Genomic DNA, 20024 nt, shown 5'->3' with positions numbered 1-20024 from the left:
CGTGCGTGCGTGCGTGCGTGCGCGCGCGTGCGCGCATGCTTGCTTGCTTGCTTGTTTGCTGAGCGTTTGAGTGTGTGAGTGAGTGAGTGAGTGAGGGAGGGAGGGAGGGAGGGAGAGATGCGGTGAGTGAGTGAGTGAGTGAGTGAGCACTCACTCCCTCCCTCTCTCACTCACTCACTCACTCACTCACTCACTCACTCACTCACTCGCTCACTCACTCACTCACTCACTCTCGCCCTCCCTCTCTCCCCCTCCCCCCCTCCCCCGAGATCTAAAACCGCTGTTGAAGAAATCACTTTTCAGGTCATGAAGTGGGACATAAAATGTGGCAATAAACTTCATGCCATCAAGCGTATCTTGGCATTGCGGGAGAGATCGTTCCCCTAGGAACGCCGTGTCGAGGTTCTGCATCGCCACATGAGGATTGCTCTTGGCCATTCAGGCTTGACAAACCTGCGCGTTTTTTGTGGCGAAGGTGTAAAGCTGTGTGCTCATTGTGAGGAAAAGGCTAACAGTGTTGCAGATGTTGTATGACATAGCTTATTTCACCACCAACCACGCCGATATAGCTTTCCGGAACTTTTATAGATCGCCTTTTCTTTCATCCTACGCTTTTACTTGGTGACTGCACCTTAGAGCCGTTTGGCCGTGTTTCGCACATTCAAAAAAAAAAAAAAAAAAAAGGCTGGCTATTTTTATTTATTTGCACCAGTTATAATTTTTATCCCACTATCATGAACATTTTATTTAATTTTTTTCTTTAGAGTATTCTAAATAAATTTGAATTGGCGCAATATGGTCTTTGTAGTCATTGAACCAATAAAATCTTAATCACGATCATCATCTCTATGCACGCTCTGGTAGTGTTGAATGTCTGGTAGACCGGAACACAGATAATTAAGTGTCGAGTGATGTGGTTTGATTAATCTCTACTCCGGTATGTAATTACGATAACGTAAACACAAGCATATTTTTTCCTTGTCCAGTTTTAGTGAATTTCAGAAACATATCTCTGCATAAGGGATTGATTGTTTTGTTCGTTCAGACAATATTTTTGTTATGATCTGTTCACCATAGATTTATAGGAATGTAATGGCTAGTCAGTTCCGAATGAGCCTTAGCTCATGAGGGCTTATGTGCATCACGTGTAGCATCATGAAATAAAATAACATAAAAAATAACGTTACCTCGTTTTGTAAAATGACGTCGGTCAGGAGGCAATTGCCGTTAAAGGTATAATTACGTCTATCAAAGGTTATTCAAACCGCAGTGGAATATAATTAAAAATTACCACAGTTCATGCACGATGTCTGTCGAGGAATCTATTATTTTTAATTAAAAAGTAATCTTTATTTAACTGGACACTGAAGTGATTTTCTACGTACACCGGAAACCGTGCTAGGTCACACATAATTCTTTCCACACAGGTGGGTAATACCATTTGAAAAAGAAGAGCAAGTTCTAAATCTCACAGGGTACACTTTTAAGATAAGCGATGGTAGATAGCATAAGCTTTCCTCTGACGCTCGCTTAAATATGGGAAGGACGTTTGGAGTTTTTCAGTCTGCCGGAACGACACCAGTTTATAAAGAGAGCTGAAAGACCTTAACCGATGAAGTACAAACTAGCTCTTTAAAAGGTATTCACACGAGGGAGAAATCCCCGGGATTTCTCCCTCGTGTGAATACCCCTTTAAGCGCGATCCAAACCAACGCGTTTTTGTGCGCGCGAAAGTCGTGCCCTTCCCCGAAATTGCGTATTTCGTGACGTTTTTGCTGTTTTCGGTGCGCTTTCTGATGGCGAATTCGCGTGATTCTTTCTGCGCGCCCTCAAGCGCTCTTTCCAGAGCGCGCGAAATCGGGTGGTGGAAAGAGAGTGCTATGGCCTGATCGGCTGGTTCATTCCCAGGGCGCCTCTCCCTCTCAGAGCGCTCCCTAGCACTCCGTCTGTAGCCGTCGGAGTGCGAAGCGGCGCAGGCGTCACGTCGTACACGGGGATCGCGTGGTTTTGTTTGACGATGGCCGGCAGTGGTCTGTGAGGGCGTGCGGGGTCTGGCATGACGGCGGCGATTGATATGTGGTTCTACAAAATGCTTGTGCGTTCGACGATGCGAAGATTACAACGGACGGGACGACATTTGTTTGTGACCGTCACGGGAAAAGTCGACGTGTGAAGTATTCCCAGTGCTTTCACGAGATCGGTCATATCACGGCGGTGAATCCCCTAAGCCTAACCGACGAAGAAAGGGCTCGCAGGGCTCGCCGCTGTTTTACCGGGTTTTGTGGTCGCTTCAAGAATGTTTCACGTTTGGTAAAAGTTGGTTCAAAGGATTGTGCTGTAAAATAAAGGGAGAGCCGAATATAAAGCACTGTGATTTGTGTCACATGGCAATATGTGTTTTATCCTGCTTGCACGATATTTCGCCGTGAGAAAAATGCGGTTTATTAACCATTTTATTTTTGCCTGCTCTGCCGTAGGCATGACCGCTATCGCAGCGCGTTCACTGTCGAAAACGCGATGAGTTGACAATTCTTTCCAAGCATCAGCTTTCGTTTCGTTCTGCGAAAATAAATTCGCATACTGCTGTTTTCTTTTTACATGGCGATACGTAAAACAATTTACGTCATAACCGGTATTCATCATGTTGCGAGCGTATATTTTTCTCAGTCCACATTACGCAATAAAATTATATATTTTTTTAAATGCATTACCTATGTCAAGGAGTTTTCCTTCCGTAGCCGCGTTTACATGAATGCGACTTAGTCGCATCGAATCCAGTTGTCGCATTCAATGCGGTCATGTAAACGACATAATGCGCAAAGAAAGTGCATCGCATTCAAGTCGCTCGACAGAGATGGACCGAGATGGCGAGGGCGCATTCATTCAGCCCATGTAAACGGAGGTCGCATCGCATTTTGGAACGGGGAGGATTAGGGGAAGGCGCTCGCCGCGGGAGCGAGTAAACAGCTGAGAACATGGCGGCGGCCAACCTCGTCAGCGGCGCGGAGAGCGGTCCCGTATGGTAACCCGCAATTTTTTCCCAAGAACAAACGCGAGCTTTTATTGCCATCATAAGTAAGCGGAATATAGGGGAGCTTCTCGGTGAGGGCGGCCCCCATTCAAGCCTTGCGAAGTACGACTTGCGCGTCCGAAGTGGTCCCAAAGGCTTCGGCGCAAGCACGAACGACACCGAGAGCTCCGAGCACTGTAGAGTACTGCATGGTAGCGCAGAACGAGCAGCTCCTACCTCGGTGCTGTTCCTGGCTGCGCGGGAGCCTTTCGGACTCGGGGTCCGGTTGGTTCAGTCGCGATCGGCGAGGTCTGGCGCGGCGAAGCGCGGAGGCTCCCTCAAAGCGTGCGCACACAAGTCGCCTCTGGTCCAGAGTGATCCGGCCTGGAGTCCTAAACGCTTGGGTTTTGATATTTCTTCCGTCTCGTAACTTCTTCCACAGCACCGAAGACAACGGCCACGATCTTCAAGTTCACTGAACGCGTTGAAAGGCCTCCACGTGCGATGCACCGGAAAACGTGGGGCGGCTGGTGCCAAAACTGCATAACTTCGAGCTTTGACACGGCGTGACGCCACATTCGTGTACGGCTTGGTGCGCACTCATGTAAACGTTGCCGCGTCGGCTTCGTTCGAAGAACGAGTGGAGTCGATGCGCTGAAGTCGCTTTCATGTAAACGAGGTTCGTGACTGGTTTGAGAATGTCAGAGCGCTCTGAACCCAGCAGTTGTGATCGACAGAAAGGGATCCCGAGTAGCTCTGGCGGCGAGGAGGGCGCGCTCTGCTGAATTGAGGTCAGAGGACGTGCGCCCGGAAGGCGCAAGGAATCAGCGCGACGTCACGAAATACGCAGTTTCCGGGAAGCGCACGACCTACGCGCGCACAAAGACGCGTTGGTTTGGACCGCGCTTTACATAGCTGTAGTGTGCTGGAGGTGACTGTCGGGACCTGGTGCTGAACATTGGACAAGTTTTCATATCGCGGCAGCAATACCGTGAGGAATGACAACGATTGGCTCCATGGGATGCAGGATATCTTAATCAAGTAAACTTCCGAGGTAATGGTAGAGATTCACTAGTGATTACAAAGCTAAAAAATCACTAAAACTATTACAAAGCTCTACTGCCCCATGTGATAAGGTATCTAATGAATGCCGTGGCCTTTGCATTATGTATAGCAATTTGATAAAAAAAATGCGTTTTATATTTTATTTGCGTTTCATAGTATAATATATTTCATTTGCGTTTCATGCGCCGAACATTGTCTTTTCATTCGCAGGTACGCTATGGGACGTACACATAATACCGGCTCACTGCTGCTTTTGTTTTATTCCACCAATTCGCTTCTGCATTTCGTCGTAAATGCGAATCGAGAGTCGCAAGACGATTCTTTCCTCGTTACAACCACGAACGGCCAGGTGAAGGGATTTCGTTCGGCGTCATCTTGCGGCAGATCCGTACAAGTATTCTACGGTATCCCTTACGCCGAGCCGCCCAATGGCTCGTACCGCTTCCGCCTACCCCGACCGAAACAAAACTGGACCGGTATCTTCGACGCCACCGTGATGCCGAACTCTTGCGTGCAGATTCTCGACGAGACCTTCGGTAACTTCTCCGGGAGCACAATGTGGAACGCCAACACTCCGATGAGCGAAGACTGCCTCGCGCTGAACGTCTGGACGCCCGATCCACGGCCGACCAAGGCGGCGGTGATGGTGTGGATCTACGGCGGAGGATTCTACAGCGGCACCTCGACTCTGGACGTGTACGACGCGCGAACACTCGCGGCTGAAGAAGAGGTCGTCGTCGTCTCCATGAACTACCGCGTCGCGTCCTTGGGGTTTCTGTATCTAGGGGACGAACGAGCACCCGGAAACATGGGACTCTTGGACCAGAGCATGGCCTTGGAATGGATTCAGCGCAACATTGAACACTTCGGAGGGGATCCCGGCAGGGTGACGCTGTTCGGGGAGAGTGCCGGAGCCGTGAGCGTGAGTTGGCACCTATTATCGGCTACCTCCAGAAGCATGTTTAGCAACGCCATCATGCAGAGCGGAGCACCGATGGCTCCCTGGGCCTTCAAGAAAGCGGACACGTTACTCGAGACGGCCAAAAACCTGGCAAAATCTCTTAAGTGCCCGGGTGACATTGAAAACAACACGACAATGATTTGGCTGTGTTTGATGAACGAGACAGCGGAGAACATTGTGAGCAACGAGTGGAACTTCGTCAACAACTTTTTGGAGTTTCCGTTCACCCCGGTTGTGGAAGAGGGCAGCGTAAAAGACGTCGTAGAACAATATTTCAGAAACGAGACGCTCGAGAAAAAACCCGTTCTGCTCGGTTCGAATCGAGAAGAGGCCAGTTTTTTTCTCATCTATTACCTGCCGTGGCTGAATGAAACTAAGCCCACAAAAGGAGATAATTTTACGGAAACACTGAGGATGCTTCTTCCAGGCGTGGACAATTCAACGTTACAAGCCGTCGAGGCCCTCTACATCGAAGGAGACTCGTCGGATTACAGATACGCTTTGGACAAAATTATGGGCGACTACCACTTCACGTGTCCGGTGGTTGATTGGGCCAACCGATCCGCCGACATCGACATCCCGGTGTTCCAGTACTACTTCAAGCACCGCTCGACCGGAAACCCCTGGCCCGAGTGGACCGGAGTCATGCACGGTGACGAGATTGCTTTCGAGTTCGGCGTTCCCCTGAACTCGTCGCTGAGTCTCCCGTACGAAGAGGACGAACGGAGACTGAGCCGCCGGATGATGAACTACTGGGCCAATTTCGCCAAGACCGGGTAAGCAGCGTACGCGTTATGGCCTCGGTCCCGTTACTAATACATAACAGAAATGACAGCCTGCAGACATGTTAGCCGAAGCATGCATGTGCATGACGCAGACGTGCTTCGAACATGCGGGAGGTGTGTCCCGAGATATTTCTGTCATTGTTCCTGTAGCAGATAGCGTGTCTTTTGTACGATGTATGAACGATGTGACTGCGACTTCAGTCTTCCGCGAAATCACGTTAAAAACTACGCGGAGAGCAAGGGACGGAGAGGACGAGTTGTGGGGGAGGAGTGGGGGGGGGGGGGGGGGGGGGGGGAGTGGTTTGAGGAAGTGATGACGCGCGCAGAACAAAACTCAGCTCTCACGACTGCTGCTTGGTCCGGAGCAGACGACATATTCCCTCTCCCCTTTCTAGAAGGCTAAATCCTCGTTTGTTCGAAAGCTGTAGAAGAGGTAAGACAGGACAGGCAGACGACGATGACGTTAGGCGTTCGAACGACAGACGGTGATGCCACTGCTTCCTCCACTCAAAGAACAGACGACGGTCCTACTCGCCCAGACTAATAGGGAAAGACAGCGGGTGAGACAATGACAGCTAGCCTTTGAGTCTACCGACTAACTTTCCAATCGGAGCTTGGCAGTCTGAAGTCACCAGGCCCTCTGCACGAGAAGCGCCGTGCTTAGATAGACGGGGTTTATTTGCGTACCTGCAAACAGACAAGTGGCCTGAGCAGCAATGCACTGTCCTGTACACAGATACATAAAAGTAGGGGATAAAAACACAATCAGGTGAAAATGTCTGTTTCACCAAAAAAGGCATCGTGAGTCCGTTGCAGACGTGTCACTGGGCAAGTGGCCCGCACATCAGGATGAAACGCAACTCTGCATTTTGATGTCCTCCCTAACGGTATCCGGAACCTCAGCGACATCAGCAGCGGGGCGCAATCAAGATGATCATGCACAATTTGACGCAGGAAATGCATGTCTGTTGCAATTAGTATATCGTGCAGAGGCACTAGACCGAGGTCAGTGAGCAGGGAATGGTAATTGTAGAAACGGCGGTGGCCAATATATCGATCGTATAAAATTCTTATAAACTCACGCTGAACGTTTTCAATAAGATTACTAGTAACATCGTTACAGAATTTTAAACCACAGACGCGAACTCGAGGCGTGATTAGTTTGGAAGGATAGTGACGCGAATGCTAGCTGCCTCTGTGTCCCTCCAACCAGAGCGAGCAAGACCGTCGTTCTCCGCGTGGAGGGAGCAGTGGAGTCAGTGTTTGCCGTTCGAACGCCGAACGCCAACGTCGTCTACAACTTCTCAATGGCCGTCCTACCTTTTCCACGGCTTTCAGAAACCCACCGGTTCTTAACAGACCTGGGCTTGGCCCTCGAGAAAGGGGAGGGGAAATACCTCGAAGGATACTTTTTTTTTTTTGTTGACTAACAGCTTCCAGGCGTATTCCAACGAACGACAAAAGCACACCCGACACTTCTCTCCTAACACAGGAACAGTTACGAGGGCGGAGTTTCCTCGCACACGCGATTATACCCTCAGATTCGCTCCTCTTCTCCTTGCCTCCCTCTACTGGCTTTCCGATAAGTTAATTACTTCAGCTTTCCTGCGTTATATTAACGCTTTTCAACGGAACCCTCCATCCCAAAATGTTGCCCGTCCATATTTCCGTCTGCGTTTCCCGCTAATCTTAGTGGGAAATTGACGGCACACGACCCATGCACCATCAGTTTACCTGCTAAATTTAGCTCCACTCCCCGAAACGACCGTTTAGTGTCTATCAAACAATTTTGAATTATATCGCTTCACTGTTAGAAAATTCCATCAATCTACGTGGAAAAATCGAATAGAACATGTCCCGTTTTCTGGACATGCATACAATGTGCTGTTTGCTTTCAAAAACGGGAATTGTACCATATGCATTGAAATGCGCTATTTAGGCAATAAGTATGAGCTTATCCGTATAAATAAAAAAAGCCTTACAAGACTACAGTTCATAGTCGGTTCAACTGGTATAAGCGAATTGAACGCGCCCAAAAGTGCCGGATATCCAGCAATTTTTATGGAACTCTATCAGACCGCAAAAGTAGAGTGCCCGTGAGCCGTGTTACGCCGGGCGCAGGAAGACATCTCTCACCCGCGCATGCGCAAGCCGCTGCCGGCCGGCGTGGGCCCGTGAGCTGCGGAGCGCTGCTGCCCTTCGGAAGGCGAGTTCAACGTTGTTATCGCGTCGTCAGAGGCGTTCAGCGGTGCGTAGACGGCTTTGTTTTCCAAGGTACGTATGCGTTAAGTTGTTCCTAACGCAGTGTTATTTTACTATCTCTAAGGGTGTCGTATATTCCAAGTTCGGGATGCCCAGCGTGTAGCGTCTCGTCTTCCCAGCTGCATAAAGCTAGGCCTTTTATAGTTCCTGATTCGGGGCGGCATACTGCCCGACCCTACTTAGTATTGATGGTATGCTGCGCTGCGTAGTTACGCGAAAAAAAACTGGAGAAATGAAGTTAATGCAGAAGGACAGACAAAAACATGCATGAATTGGCGCAGACTAACAACTGTTTAATTTCTTTCTCTTCTTTCACCCCCGACCCGTATTTCCAAAATTGCGGCTAAGAAAACGAATGGTTGATGTCTTGAATTTGTTGGCTTCTGAACTTGATGGTGTTTGCTGTAGCTGCCTCTTTGATATACGAACTGGATGGTGTGTTTTTGTAGCGTTTACCTGGGGCCTGATGTTTGCTCCGACAAGTTTGGTATCTTATTGAGTAGATCTATTTCTTCTTGTCGCAAAGCTAGTGATGGCTCACTGACGCACGCTCCGTGTCTACCCGAGGCCATGTCAAAAGCCTCGATTATTTCACGCTTTCTTCTGTTCTTTGATCTGGCCAAGATGGAAGTAGTGTCAAGGAGAGCTTTGCAGTTGCATTTTGAACAATGCGCTGCAAGGTTGCCAGGTGCTTGCAGTTGTCCGCATGCATGGTTGTGCTCCCTTAGTCTCTCGTTAAGGCATCTCCCAGTCTGCCCGACGTAGGATCTTCCACACGACAGTGGTATTTTGTATACCACACCTTCGACACATTCAACAAATTTGCTCCTGTGTTTCACTTGACACAGTGCCTTGCTGTTAGTCTCGTCCACTTCATTGTTGACCTTCCTGCATAATCCTTTGAGCCTGAAAGGGGCAGATAGTGACACTCTGACTTCGTACCTTGCGGCGATGTTTTTTATCCTGTGTGAAAAATTGTGTATATATGGCAGTACCACCATTAGTCTTTTGTCCAAGATCTTCTCCTTGGTTTTGCACTTTCCTGTGAGTGTAGAAATACATTTTTCTGCGACAGCTACCAGTATGGGTTCAGGATAATCGCTTGCGTGTAGTCTGCTTGTCTGCCTCTGTAAACTTTCTGAGACTTTTTGGTGACACGATTTTTGAATTGCTCGCCACATGCATCCTGAGGCAACACTCCTCTTTACTAACTTTGTGTGTCCAGAGTCATACGGCAGAATTCGTTTTTTTCCTCTAGTTTTGTACATCCAGCATGTGCGTCTGTAATCAAAAGTCATGTGGATGTCCAAGAACTGAAGGCTGCTTTTCTCAGGTAACTCAAAAGTAAAATCCAGTCCTCTGCGCGCTTCTCGAAACTTCTCCATGATCTTTGAACATACCTTGTCTGTTAGTTTGTGTATTGGAAAACACACGAAAAAATCGTCTACATATCTAAAGCACTTGCTGACTTCATTTTTCTGGAAAAACCCCTGTAGTTCTCTATTTCCTTTTGCCATGTACAGGTGGTACTGCCATATATACACAATTTTTCACACAGGATAAAAAACATCGCCGCAAGGTACGAAGTCAGAGTGTCACTATCTGCCCCTTTCAGGCTCAAAGGATTATGCAGGGAGGTCAACAATGAAGTGGACGAGACTAACAGCAAGGCACTGTGTCGAGTGAAACACAGGAGCAAATTTGTTGAATGTGTCGAAGGTGTGGTATACAAAATACCACTGTCGTGTGGAAGATCCTACGTCGGGCAGACTGGGAGATGCCTTAACGAGAGACTAAGGGAGCACAACCATGCATTCGGACAACTGCAAGCACCTGGCAACCTTGCAGCGCATTGTTCAAAATGTAACTGCAAAGCTCTCCTTGACACTACTTCCATCTTGGCCAGATCAAAGGACAGAACGGAGCGTGAAATAATCGAGGCTTTTCACATGGCCTCGGGTAGACACGGAGCGTGCGTCAGTGAGCCATCACTAGCTTTGCGACAAGAAGAAATAGATCTACTCAATAAGATACCAAACTTGTCGGAGCAAACATCAGGCCCCAGGTAAACGCTACAAAAAACACACCATCCAGTTCGTCTATGAAAGAGGCAGCTACAGCAAACACCATCAAGTTCAGAAGCCAACAAATTCAAGACATCAACCATTCGTTTTATTAGCCGCAATTTTGGAAATACGGGTCGGGGGAGAAAAAAGAGGAAGAAATTAAACAGTTGTTAGTCTGCGCCAATTCATGCATGTTTTTGTCTGTCCTTCTGCATTAACTTCATTTCTCCAGTTTTTTTTCCGCGTAACTACGCAGCGCAGCATACCATCAATGTCAAACCAACTAGCCCAACTCCAAGCATTCATTATTCCTACTTAGTAGTTAGCACTAGGAGGGCACAGTTTTCGCAGTACTCCCGCATTATTATGCCAAGCCGCTGTCAACATGCGTGCTTCAGCGCGTCGAATTAAACTTGTTTCGCCGCCAAGTTCAACCTCACATGGTTCAAAGTTTAGCGCTTGATCGGGGAGGGGGATGGGGCAATCGGAGGATGAGGGAAGATTGGATTAGAAGGCGTGCACATTGGTCAGTTATGTTTTAAGGAACGAAGTATTTTCATAAGGTCGAAAGCGTAATATATTCTCAATAGAGCGTTTGAGAAACGGAGCTTGTTTTTAACTTTCTTTTTTTAAATGCGTCTGAAAGCATAATGGAGCACTGCGTTCCTCTGCTACTCGACCGTGTGAGCGATCTTGGCAGCTTGCTAAACATGCGGTGAAATAAGGGTGGCACCTGCTTGATGCAGAGAAATAGTGCAGGCTTTTGCATCTTAGGAATAGTAACGCATTATCGTGCGATATTTTGAGTCGCCCAGTAAACTTATCCGCGCTGAGCCAGTAATCAATCATCGTCGTGGTAATACTCGTGTGCGTGCCGCGGATGCTCCGGGCGCTTTGCGTACTAAATTAATGCCATTTTTTCAGGACTGATATTTCCTAAATAACTTGAGCTTCTGATAAACGAATTTACTTCGAAATTACCCCGGTCGAGTTGAAACGTTTATTGGAATAGGTGGTATTCACTGGACGTAACATCGGAGCTCTCTGAACGCTGCGCATGCTCAGAGTGAACTCCCGCTTATGGCCTGAGGACACCCTTTTTATGTAGAGTAATGCTACATGCACGACGTCGTGCAGCTCAACCAGAAGTGGCTGTACGCACGACGCGCGTTTATGTTCTTTGATTGGACGACCCGAATCCTGGCCATAGTGGCAGAGCTTCGCTTTGCCAATAAAAATACTACAGAGCCCCTCAAACAAATATTGTCGCCCCATCATGACCTAACCAACCTCGCAATTCACGAGCTTGCTCGTGAATATGCGACCAGAGTCGCGCATTATGCATGCAGCCTCACACATTCAGGAGCATGCTCGTGAATTGTAATTGGGTTTTAAATGTCAAGTTCACTTTTTTTTTTTTTTGAGGATGGGATTTGACTTGTTTTCATCGCTTATCAAGTTCATTCACCTCAACGGAGTGCGATTTCTCCTTGTGCTTTAAAGGAAAATACTGTATATATCACCGGAATAACGCGAAAAAACTCATGGATATATATGTTAACCGGAAGAAACTGAGAATCTCCTCCCCAGATAAAAACTGAAAAGGTGTGCCATGTTTGAAAACTATAACTCCCGAAGTCCTAGGTATTAATGCTCCCAAACACAGTTAAAATCATAAACGTTCGGTTCAGCGTTCTTTTATGACTAAAAAATATCGACTTTTTTTCAGGCAGAAGCATCTTCGACTGCCACTGGATGGCACCAGGTGCTTCAAAGGAGTCAGCTTCCTCTCTGCCATGAAGCTGATGTACGCCACATACCTAAAGTACCCTGCTGAGCTGCTAGCAGCGTTGAAGTTCGTTTAGAGGTAACTATAGATGTGCCTTTCAGTTATGAAAATGTGCGCTGTGAATTTGCTTTGGAAAAATATATCAGATGGACAGTTCTAATTCCTTCAGGTGGTAGAATTGTCTAGAGGATATTGCATTTCATGAAGAAATAAATAGGCGATTTTTTTGCCTGGGAAGCAGCAATAACTGCTAAATACTTTTTGACAGCATTAATGACATAATAGGCCGTTAGCAATAAATTATGTAGCTAATCTGTTATCGTGTCCTTGCCAACATCCTAAGCAGTTTGGCATACTTTTGAATGATGGTGTGCTCTTCAACGTATTTCCGGCAAAGCCAATTTGGCTAAAAAAATTGAAATTTCGAAGACTGTAATCGACTTATTTTTCGCAAGAACCTAATTTTCGCAAATCGCCTACAATTTGAAAAAAAAAGGTCCCGCGAACAATTCTGGTAAAATGTAAACACATTGGAAACTATATTGAGATCCCACCGCATCGTGAAAATTAGAACCCCTCAAATTATTCCAAAACTTCAACTTTGACCTCAATCGGGAAATATTGAGCCCTCGAAACATATTTCGTTTACATTATATAATATGGTACAAGTCAAAAAAGTTCAAATTCTGTTTTCATTTGGCAATGTGCAATGTTTCCGAAACTTATAGGAACACACCAACTGTTCATTACCTCATAAAAGTGCTAACTTGTCGGTGGCCAAACGACAACTATAACATGTTGCTTAATGCAACAATTTTGTGCGCTACGTCATGGATTGATGTAATCTCCAGAGGTAATACAGTAGCGTGTTCCTTTGGTGAGTACTGTACATATACAGGGCGTTTTTTTTTATTCTTACAGATTTGTTTAAAGAAAGCCATGAAAGCTACACTTATTCGGTTTCTGCAAGTGAGTTATACGCCAATGGGGACATTATGTGGGCGGCTAATCTTTACGATTAGTCGGCTAATTAATTAAAATTTGTTAAATAACTTTTTAATTAGTGAAAATAGACATATGGTTCCAATTAGAAACTTGCTGAGCGTTATCGAAAACCACCGAATCAGTCATTTTTAGAAAGACTTTCAGCGCGTGAGAAGCGTAGTAGTGCATTTAAGTTACAACTCGTGGAGCACATACAAAGCTAGCTGTCGCGGTAAGGCGCCTGTGCGATTTTTCTGTCTCTTATTTAGCCCCAGCCTTGTACCTGCTCTACTAGTAGCTTCAGCGCACTGTTGCTCTTTTCACGCGCTCAAAGTCTTTCTAAAAATTACTGATTTAGAAGTTTTGGACGACGCTCAGCAAATTTCTAATTGGAACCATATGACTATTTTCAGTAATTAAAAAGTTCATTAACAAATTTTAATTAATTATCCGACTTACCGCGAAGATTAACCACCCCCAAATGCCCCCTGGGCGTATAACTCACTCGCACAAATCGGATAAGTGTAGCTTTCATGGCTTTTTTTTTTATACAAATCTGTAAGAAAAAAAAAAAAAAAGCTCGGTGTAGCAGGCGCATAACGATTCCTCAAACGTATTGCAGTATTCCCATGTAGATAATAAGGGTTTCATTCAGCTTGGTCACACTCTCGCTGAGGCATTGTCAATTACATTAAACAAAGTGTGTAACTTTCGGCAGCAATTCGGAAAGAGATATGTTTTGTAGAGCAGCATATTAGCGTTAGCATTTGTGTTTGTTTGGCACGTTCAACAGCAACCTGGAACATGTTGTACCATGTTTTTGTTGAAACTTCGAACTAAGAAAGGCAAAGGCCTGATGTTAACGTGCTGCTTTCTAGACACCCTTATTCACAATTCGCTTGTAAATATTCGTTGCTCATATTAATTGGATGTGCTGCAGTAACTGCGTGACCTGCTTGGGAGGACCGTTTCTCTGTAAGTCATATTATTATGTTGCAATATAATGAAAGAATCAGTATGAATCTGGTATTCAGATACATTCTCATATAGAACCAATACTAGAACTTGTGCATCCTACGGAGCATGCAACTTATATTTTAATCCGCCTTAGTATCGATCGGCTTCAAATACATGAGCCCTTGTGCTGCAGGGGCACACGAATATACCTGTGACCGGGCTATGCTTATCAGTTAGAATAAGTAATATGAACCAAAAGACATGAATGTTCAGCATTCTAATAATGGGTGTATCTCAAAACGTCCCATTCGCATTTGAACCTTGCACATTTCGTCCTATTCTCATTTGGTCCTTCTCGTTTGAACCTTCTCATAAGATCCGAATCGTGTTTTTCGCAACTGGACCCATTCTCATCTTGCCCGTTCGCGCTACGACCGAATGGCATTACTTCGGCATGCTTCTAACGTTGGTATGCCTTCGCGGCTTTGTTGATGAGCCTTACCTTGCTTGGACCCCCAACATACCATTAGCTATATGTTATGTGTAGAGGTGCGCACTGAGAATCGTACAATGACGCGTCCTTCCCTTCCTCTAAGCAAACGAAAAAAAAAAGCGATGAACATTTATTTTGGAACCTTTGTTTGAACAGAAATAGCATACATATTAGCAGTGGTTCTCAACCATTGATGTTTCGCGGACCCCTTTAGAAAGGCGGAGATGATGGAGGACCCCGCTCGGGGTGAGGGGAATAGAAAGGTATAGGCTATCATGATAATGATTTAATAAATGAACATAACTAATTGCTAGTGTGAAGTAGACTTACCTCATTGACACACGCACGAGAGTACTCACCCAAAAATTGGAACGTTTCTTAACGACGTGAAGAAAGACAATATTGTCGTGCTTGACTGATAAGACATGGCTTCGCGGACCCCTATAGATGGCTTCGCGACCCCCATTTGAGAAACACTGCAATATAGAAGTGGTGGCATTGTCCCAGGTCGAGAGACCCCAAAAAACGTGACATTTCGGAGTATGATCTGGCTGCGATAAATACTTGGTCTGTTTTATTGTCAGCTAGTAGCTTTTCACGACGATCTCGACGCACTGCTAAAATCCTTGGCAGAGAGAGTATGCCTGTAGCGTGGCACACACACACACACGCACGCACAAAATATATCAATGTACTTACTAATATAACCCCTCCCCCCCCCCAAAAAAAAAACACGATTTTCGTATAGAACGAGTCAAGTGCGACGGGTCAAAGCGAGATATTTTTGAGAATGGCTGTTTTGAAAAGGGCGAAACGAGAACGGACTCAAATGAGGAGGGTTGAAATGCGAAGGACGAAACGGGAAAGGACCAAATGCGCCAGGTCCAAGAGAGAAGATCTTTTTGAGAATGGTTGTTTTGAGAAGGGCCAAGTGAGAAGGGCGAAACGAGAACGGGCTCAAATGATAACCTCCCTTTAATAATAACCAGAATATTCTGCTTAAGCACTCCAGGCAAGTTTTTTTTTTGTAATATTGCATTTACTGGTACTGTGAATTCCTTTTTTTAACCGAAGTATCGTTGGGTACAACTTTACTAGACAGGCGAGCTGGTTAATATGACATTCTACAAACCGAGATGGAGGCTTCGAAGACATACGTTTCAATTGAGACGGATGTGTTCGTCCTTCTTTGTAGCCTCCGTCTCGGGTTGTAGAATGTTTTGGCGTTGTGTGCTGACACAAGATCCGAAATGTGTCCAGTTATTACTGAGAACTGATGCCAGTAAGCTGAACCGTTTTTTTTTTGTTGTTTTTTTTTGTGTACAATTACAATTCGTCTTGATGCACGGATCAGACTTGGAGGCTCATGGTGTCTGCACGGACTGTCCAAATTAAGGGCGTGTCTCGGCTTGAAAGTATACTATAGACGAGGTTTAGAATCTGTCCAGATTAGATTACTAACCGATAGAGAAGTTAAAGAAGGAGCCAGGAACTCCTTAGCTTCTGTTATACATCCTCCTCTAAGAAATCCCACCCATTATTTATGTTATCTTTTTTTTTTCAGGCGACTTGTGGCAATGAACCCGCAGGAGGGGTCCCGGCAGTCGTCAAGAAAAGTTGCTCTGGTACATCTGAAGGCGCAGGGAGCGCTCCAAGAGTTCTCGAAGTTCCAAAAGAAGTGTAAAGAAACTTCGGTGCTTGTTTAGATTAATCTTTCTTTTCTATTGTTAATATTACAATTTGTTGTATAGGCCAAGATGGTTCTTTTCGAGATGTAGCATGTCAGCATAATTTTTGGTCACATTTTTTTAGGAGACTGCTCACTTTGATATTTTTTTTATGGCTGAGCTGCCCCCCCCCCCCCCCAAATATTTGCGGCATGAACTGTGTTTTTTTTTTTATTGTGTATCTGCTCTAGTCATTTAAAAGAAAAATAAATGTAAATATTTTTGAAGCAGCAAACTGTTCAGTCTTCTTTGCAATGGGTCCGTTGCTATGGGTTGGAACCAAAAGGACCAAGCGTGAACTTAGTTTGATAACGATTTTTTTACAAATGTTTATCTGCCTTTATCCCCGTCACTACATGTACAATGCTCTCTAAACTTGACGTAGCATGTGAACACTTTCTCATGGCATTCCTGGCTGTTCTATTGAGTATATATGTCACAGATTCATTGTTCTGTTTTCAGGATAGTGCTCGCATTAGATACGACAGTTCAAATTTTCCATAGATACAAGTTTGGGGAACATTTGCGCATTGCAGGTAATTTTATGTTGCAAAGACGTGCATCAAGTTGCGCTTGCAAACTGCCAGGACATCCCTGTTTTGCATGTCGCATATCAACTTTTTCAAGGAGGAGCTTGGCATGTGACATACAAAGCCCGGATGTACTCATGAATAGCGGCAGTAACATAAAATGGGGCGAGTACTATCACAAACAAGACTGAACTTTTTCCGTACGTACAAGAAATGAACCTGTGTCGTTTTGGACGCATTGGAACATGTAATGTACTTCGTAAAAATGGTACATGTTCTGACATGGCTTGCAACAGAACATGTGCTGCTGTGTGCTACGATGGTACATTTCCTGTAGCATACAGTACTTGTTCCGTGATGATGGTGTATGGAACTTGTTGTGGCTGACCATACAGCAACAACATGTCCCGTACTGAAGAAGTATGGAACATGTTCTGTAGTCCGGTAATACAGTACATGTTGTGGCAACAAGGTTAGCATGTATGTGTCCCATATTTTGACAGGAGTTTTTCTAACAGTGTTCTTAAAAACTGCCTTCTATGCATTATATGAGTTTGGAGATAAAGGTCACTGCCAATGTTTCTTTATGTATTTTTTTCTCGTGCCATAAATAGCCAACAAAAACAACGGTAACAATAAAGTCATCATTTCTGCTTTGACATTTGATGAGGAACCGTACAAACGTTGCACTTGTTTACGGTCGTTTCTTGCTTTACTGTATCATTACTGAAATCCGGATAGAACAGAACGGTAAGCTTTCTTTACATCTTTCTTTCTTTCTTATTAAAAAAATAGACTGTTTTTTTTTTCTTAATATTTGCAAAAAGCGGCAGCGGCTTTTGAGTTATCCCAGAAATACAGCTCCCGGGCTATGATCACCGACAACTTAATAAGCCACCGGGTGCGGCTTATAATGTTCACGTTCCATGCTTCTTGATTGGGTCTTAAGCATTCTTACACGTGCATGCCGCAACCTCATTGGTCGCGGGTCGATAATGAGATAATCAGGTTTCGCCACGCCATGCGTTGCTGACTATAATGCACTGCGAAATAGGCCAACGCGAGTGAGTATAGAATTTCATATGGGAAACAAAAAAACTTTTAGACAGCGTGCAGTCCTCTGTTCTCTTCTTCGCGTGCCGGTTACTCTGTGTGTATGAAAAGAAAAACACACTCACCCAAGCAAGCACACACTCAAACAAACACTCACATTCCCACGTACGCACGCAGGCACGCACGCACATATGATGCACACAGGCACATGAGAGAGAGAAAGAGAGGATGCCGACACTACGAGGTAATAGGACCAAACGAGCAGCGTCAAAGATGCAAGTCACGAGGCCTTTTCTCTTTATGATTGGTTCAGCGATAATAGAAAACGTACAGAAACCCGGCGAACGACATGATGGTGCGCTTCCGATGCCGTCCGATTGGTACCATCAGCTCGTAGCGTCGGCTGCGACTGAATTAAAATGCCGACCTACATAATCAATCGTCTTCAGCCGGGCACAACACCGGTTCCCAACTTCCTTCTCTCCATTCCCTCTCGAACTCCTTCTCTCCTACTTTCCCCACAAAAGTGGGTCTCTGAGCTACTCCCCGCAGAAAAGAAAACTATTTCCTCCTTCCTCAGACGTAAAAGAGGAAACAGGGCTTCCTTGTTTCTGACTGTTCGTCTAAGGAGAAACGAAGTGTAGCAAAAAGTAAGAGGAAGTTTTAGTGTTTAAATTTTGTTGGCGACATCCGCCAGCCCCCTCTGTACGATCATTATGAAGGTAGCAAAACCTATATACCGTAAAATTCGACACCAGCAGCACCATCACCCTACACCCCCCCCCCCCCCCCCCCCCAAACCCCCTTTTACAAAAATACAAAAAAAAAAAAAAATCAATTATGGTAAAAATTAAGTTTTTAAGTTCTGTGCTTCCTACTTTTTGCGTTCAAAGTCACGTGTTCGCGCTTTACAGGGATCCCAACGTCGACAAACCCGAAAACACTGAAGGGTCGGACCAGACATTTGCGTCCCCTAACGGCGACCGGAACGACGGCGGAAAAAACGGAGCATCATGGAAGCCCGAGGTAATCTGGCCCAAGTACACGAAGGAGAAAAATGAATATTTGGCACTGGACATCAACGAAGCGGTGGGCGAGAGACACAGGCAGAAGTACTGCACCTTTTGGAAAACATACAGCCCGAACGCCCCTGCTTATGATGGTAGGTTCTTTCCTTTGGTCACTGTAGACAAGCATGTTTGGCCGTGATTCATTAAAAATTTAAAAAAAAGAAGCTTAATGAGCGTTTTTTGGGCATCCCTTATACTATTGTTTCCCTTTGCCTTTGTTGCAGGCTGTTGACTTGCTGCGAGCGCCCTTCGTTGTTCTCTCATGGACTAAATAAAGTGCTGTGTGTTGTAACCTAAGATATTTTACCTCGACATCATATTAAAACTTTCTGGTAATATAACCCCACTCATCTCATTACAAGAAGTCCCTCGCCTTGTAGTACGCGGGGCAAGAATACGGATTTGGTTTACAGGGTGTTCGTCTGTAGGCTTTACAGAGGTGTTAAAAGAAAAATAAAGTCGTAAAAGCTACACTAATGCGGTTTGTGCAGGCAGGTTATTCTTCCAGGGGGACACAGTATAGGGGGATAATCGTCTCGATAAATCGGGTAATTAACTAAAATATGTTAATTCACTTTATATTTAGTTAGAATAAACGCATGGTTCAAATTAGAAACCTGCTGAGCGTCATCGAAAAACACGAAATCAATTTTAGAAAGACTTTGAGCGCGTGTGAAGCGCAGTAGTGCACTAAAGTCACCACTTGTGCAGCAGGAGCAAGGCCGGGGTCTACCGGGGTGATAACGCGTCCGCACACGTTTTTTCCGTCTCTTATCACCCGTGTTTTCTCACCGCCAGCCTTCTTTCTGCCCGTTGCACGAGCGGTAACCTTAGCGCACATCTGCGCTTCTCACGAGTTCAAACACTTTTGTAAAAATGACTGATTTAGTGGTTTCGATGACGCTCAAAAAGTTCCTAATTGGAACCATGTGTTGTTGTTTTTTATTTTTGCAAAACTTCAAAACGTTTTGAACAAATTTCAGTCTTAAGGAACTTATCCTGACTATTATCCCCTATTTTATCTCCCCCTGGCCGCATAACTCACATACACAAACTGTATTCGTGTAGCTTTTACAAATTTCTTAAAAACAAATTTCAAAACCTTAAAAAAAAAAGTTGGCCGAAATCACTGCTGCCGTTACGAAATGATTCTCGAAGAAATGAGTGAGCATTTCACGCAGCGGTTATATATAACAAAGCATACATGTTGCGCATACGGGAGCGACGACACCGTGTGCTTACAACCAGGTGACGTGTGAAGACAATTGCGCG

At 45.4% G+C, this 20024-nt stretch overlaps 1 protein-coding gene across 1 annotated transcript; it reads left to right on the top strand.

Moving 5' to 3' along the window:
* The first annotated feature begins 4292 nt into the window (after positions 1-4292).
* Positions 4293-18984, top strand: LOC120840615 (acetylcholinesterase-like). Its single transcript, XM_040211212.2, has 3 exons — positions 4293-5812; positions 18597-18844; positions 18977-18984. The coding sequence occupies exons 1-3, from the start codon at positions 4293-4295 to the stop codon at positions 18982-18984; spliced, it is 1776 nt and encodes a 591-aa protein (XP_040067146.2).
* The last annotated feature ends 1040 nt before the right edge of the window (positions 18985-20024 follow it).

This window comes from Ixodes scapularis, unplaced genomic scaffold, assembly GCF_016920785.2.
Source record: "Ixodes scapularis isolate PalLabHiFi unplaced genomic scaffold, ASM1692078v2 PGA_scaffold1__304_contigs__length_218370807, whole genome shotgun sequence".
NCBI lineage: Eukaryota > Metazoa > Arthropoda > Arachnida > Ixodida > Ixodidae > Ixodes > Ixodes scapularis.
The sequence above is the reverse complement of the archived record's forward strand: the minus strand, read 5'-3'. Positions and strand labels throughout refer to the sequence as shown.

Bases quoted from the DNA above. Each gene is read 5' to 3' on its own strand.
- LOC120840615 (XM_040211212.2), top strand. From the start codon at position 4,293: ATGGGACGTACACATAATACCGGCTCACTGCTGCTTTTGTTTTATTCC. The intron at 5,813-18,596 runs GTAAGCAGCGTA...CGCGCTTTACAG, and splicing joins GCCAATTTCGCCAAGACCGG to GGATCCCAACGTCGACAAAC.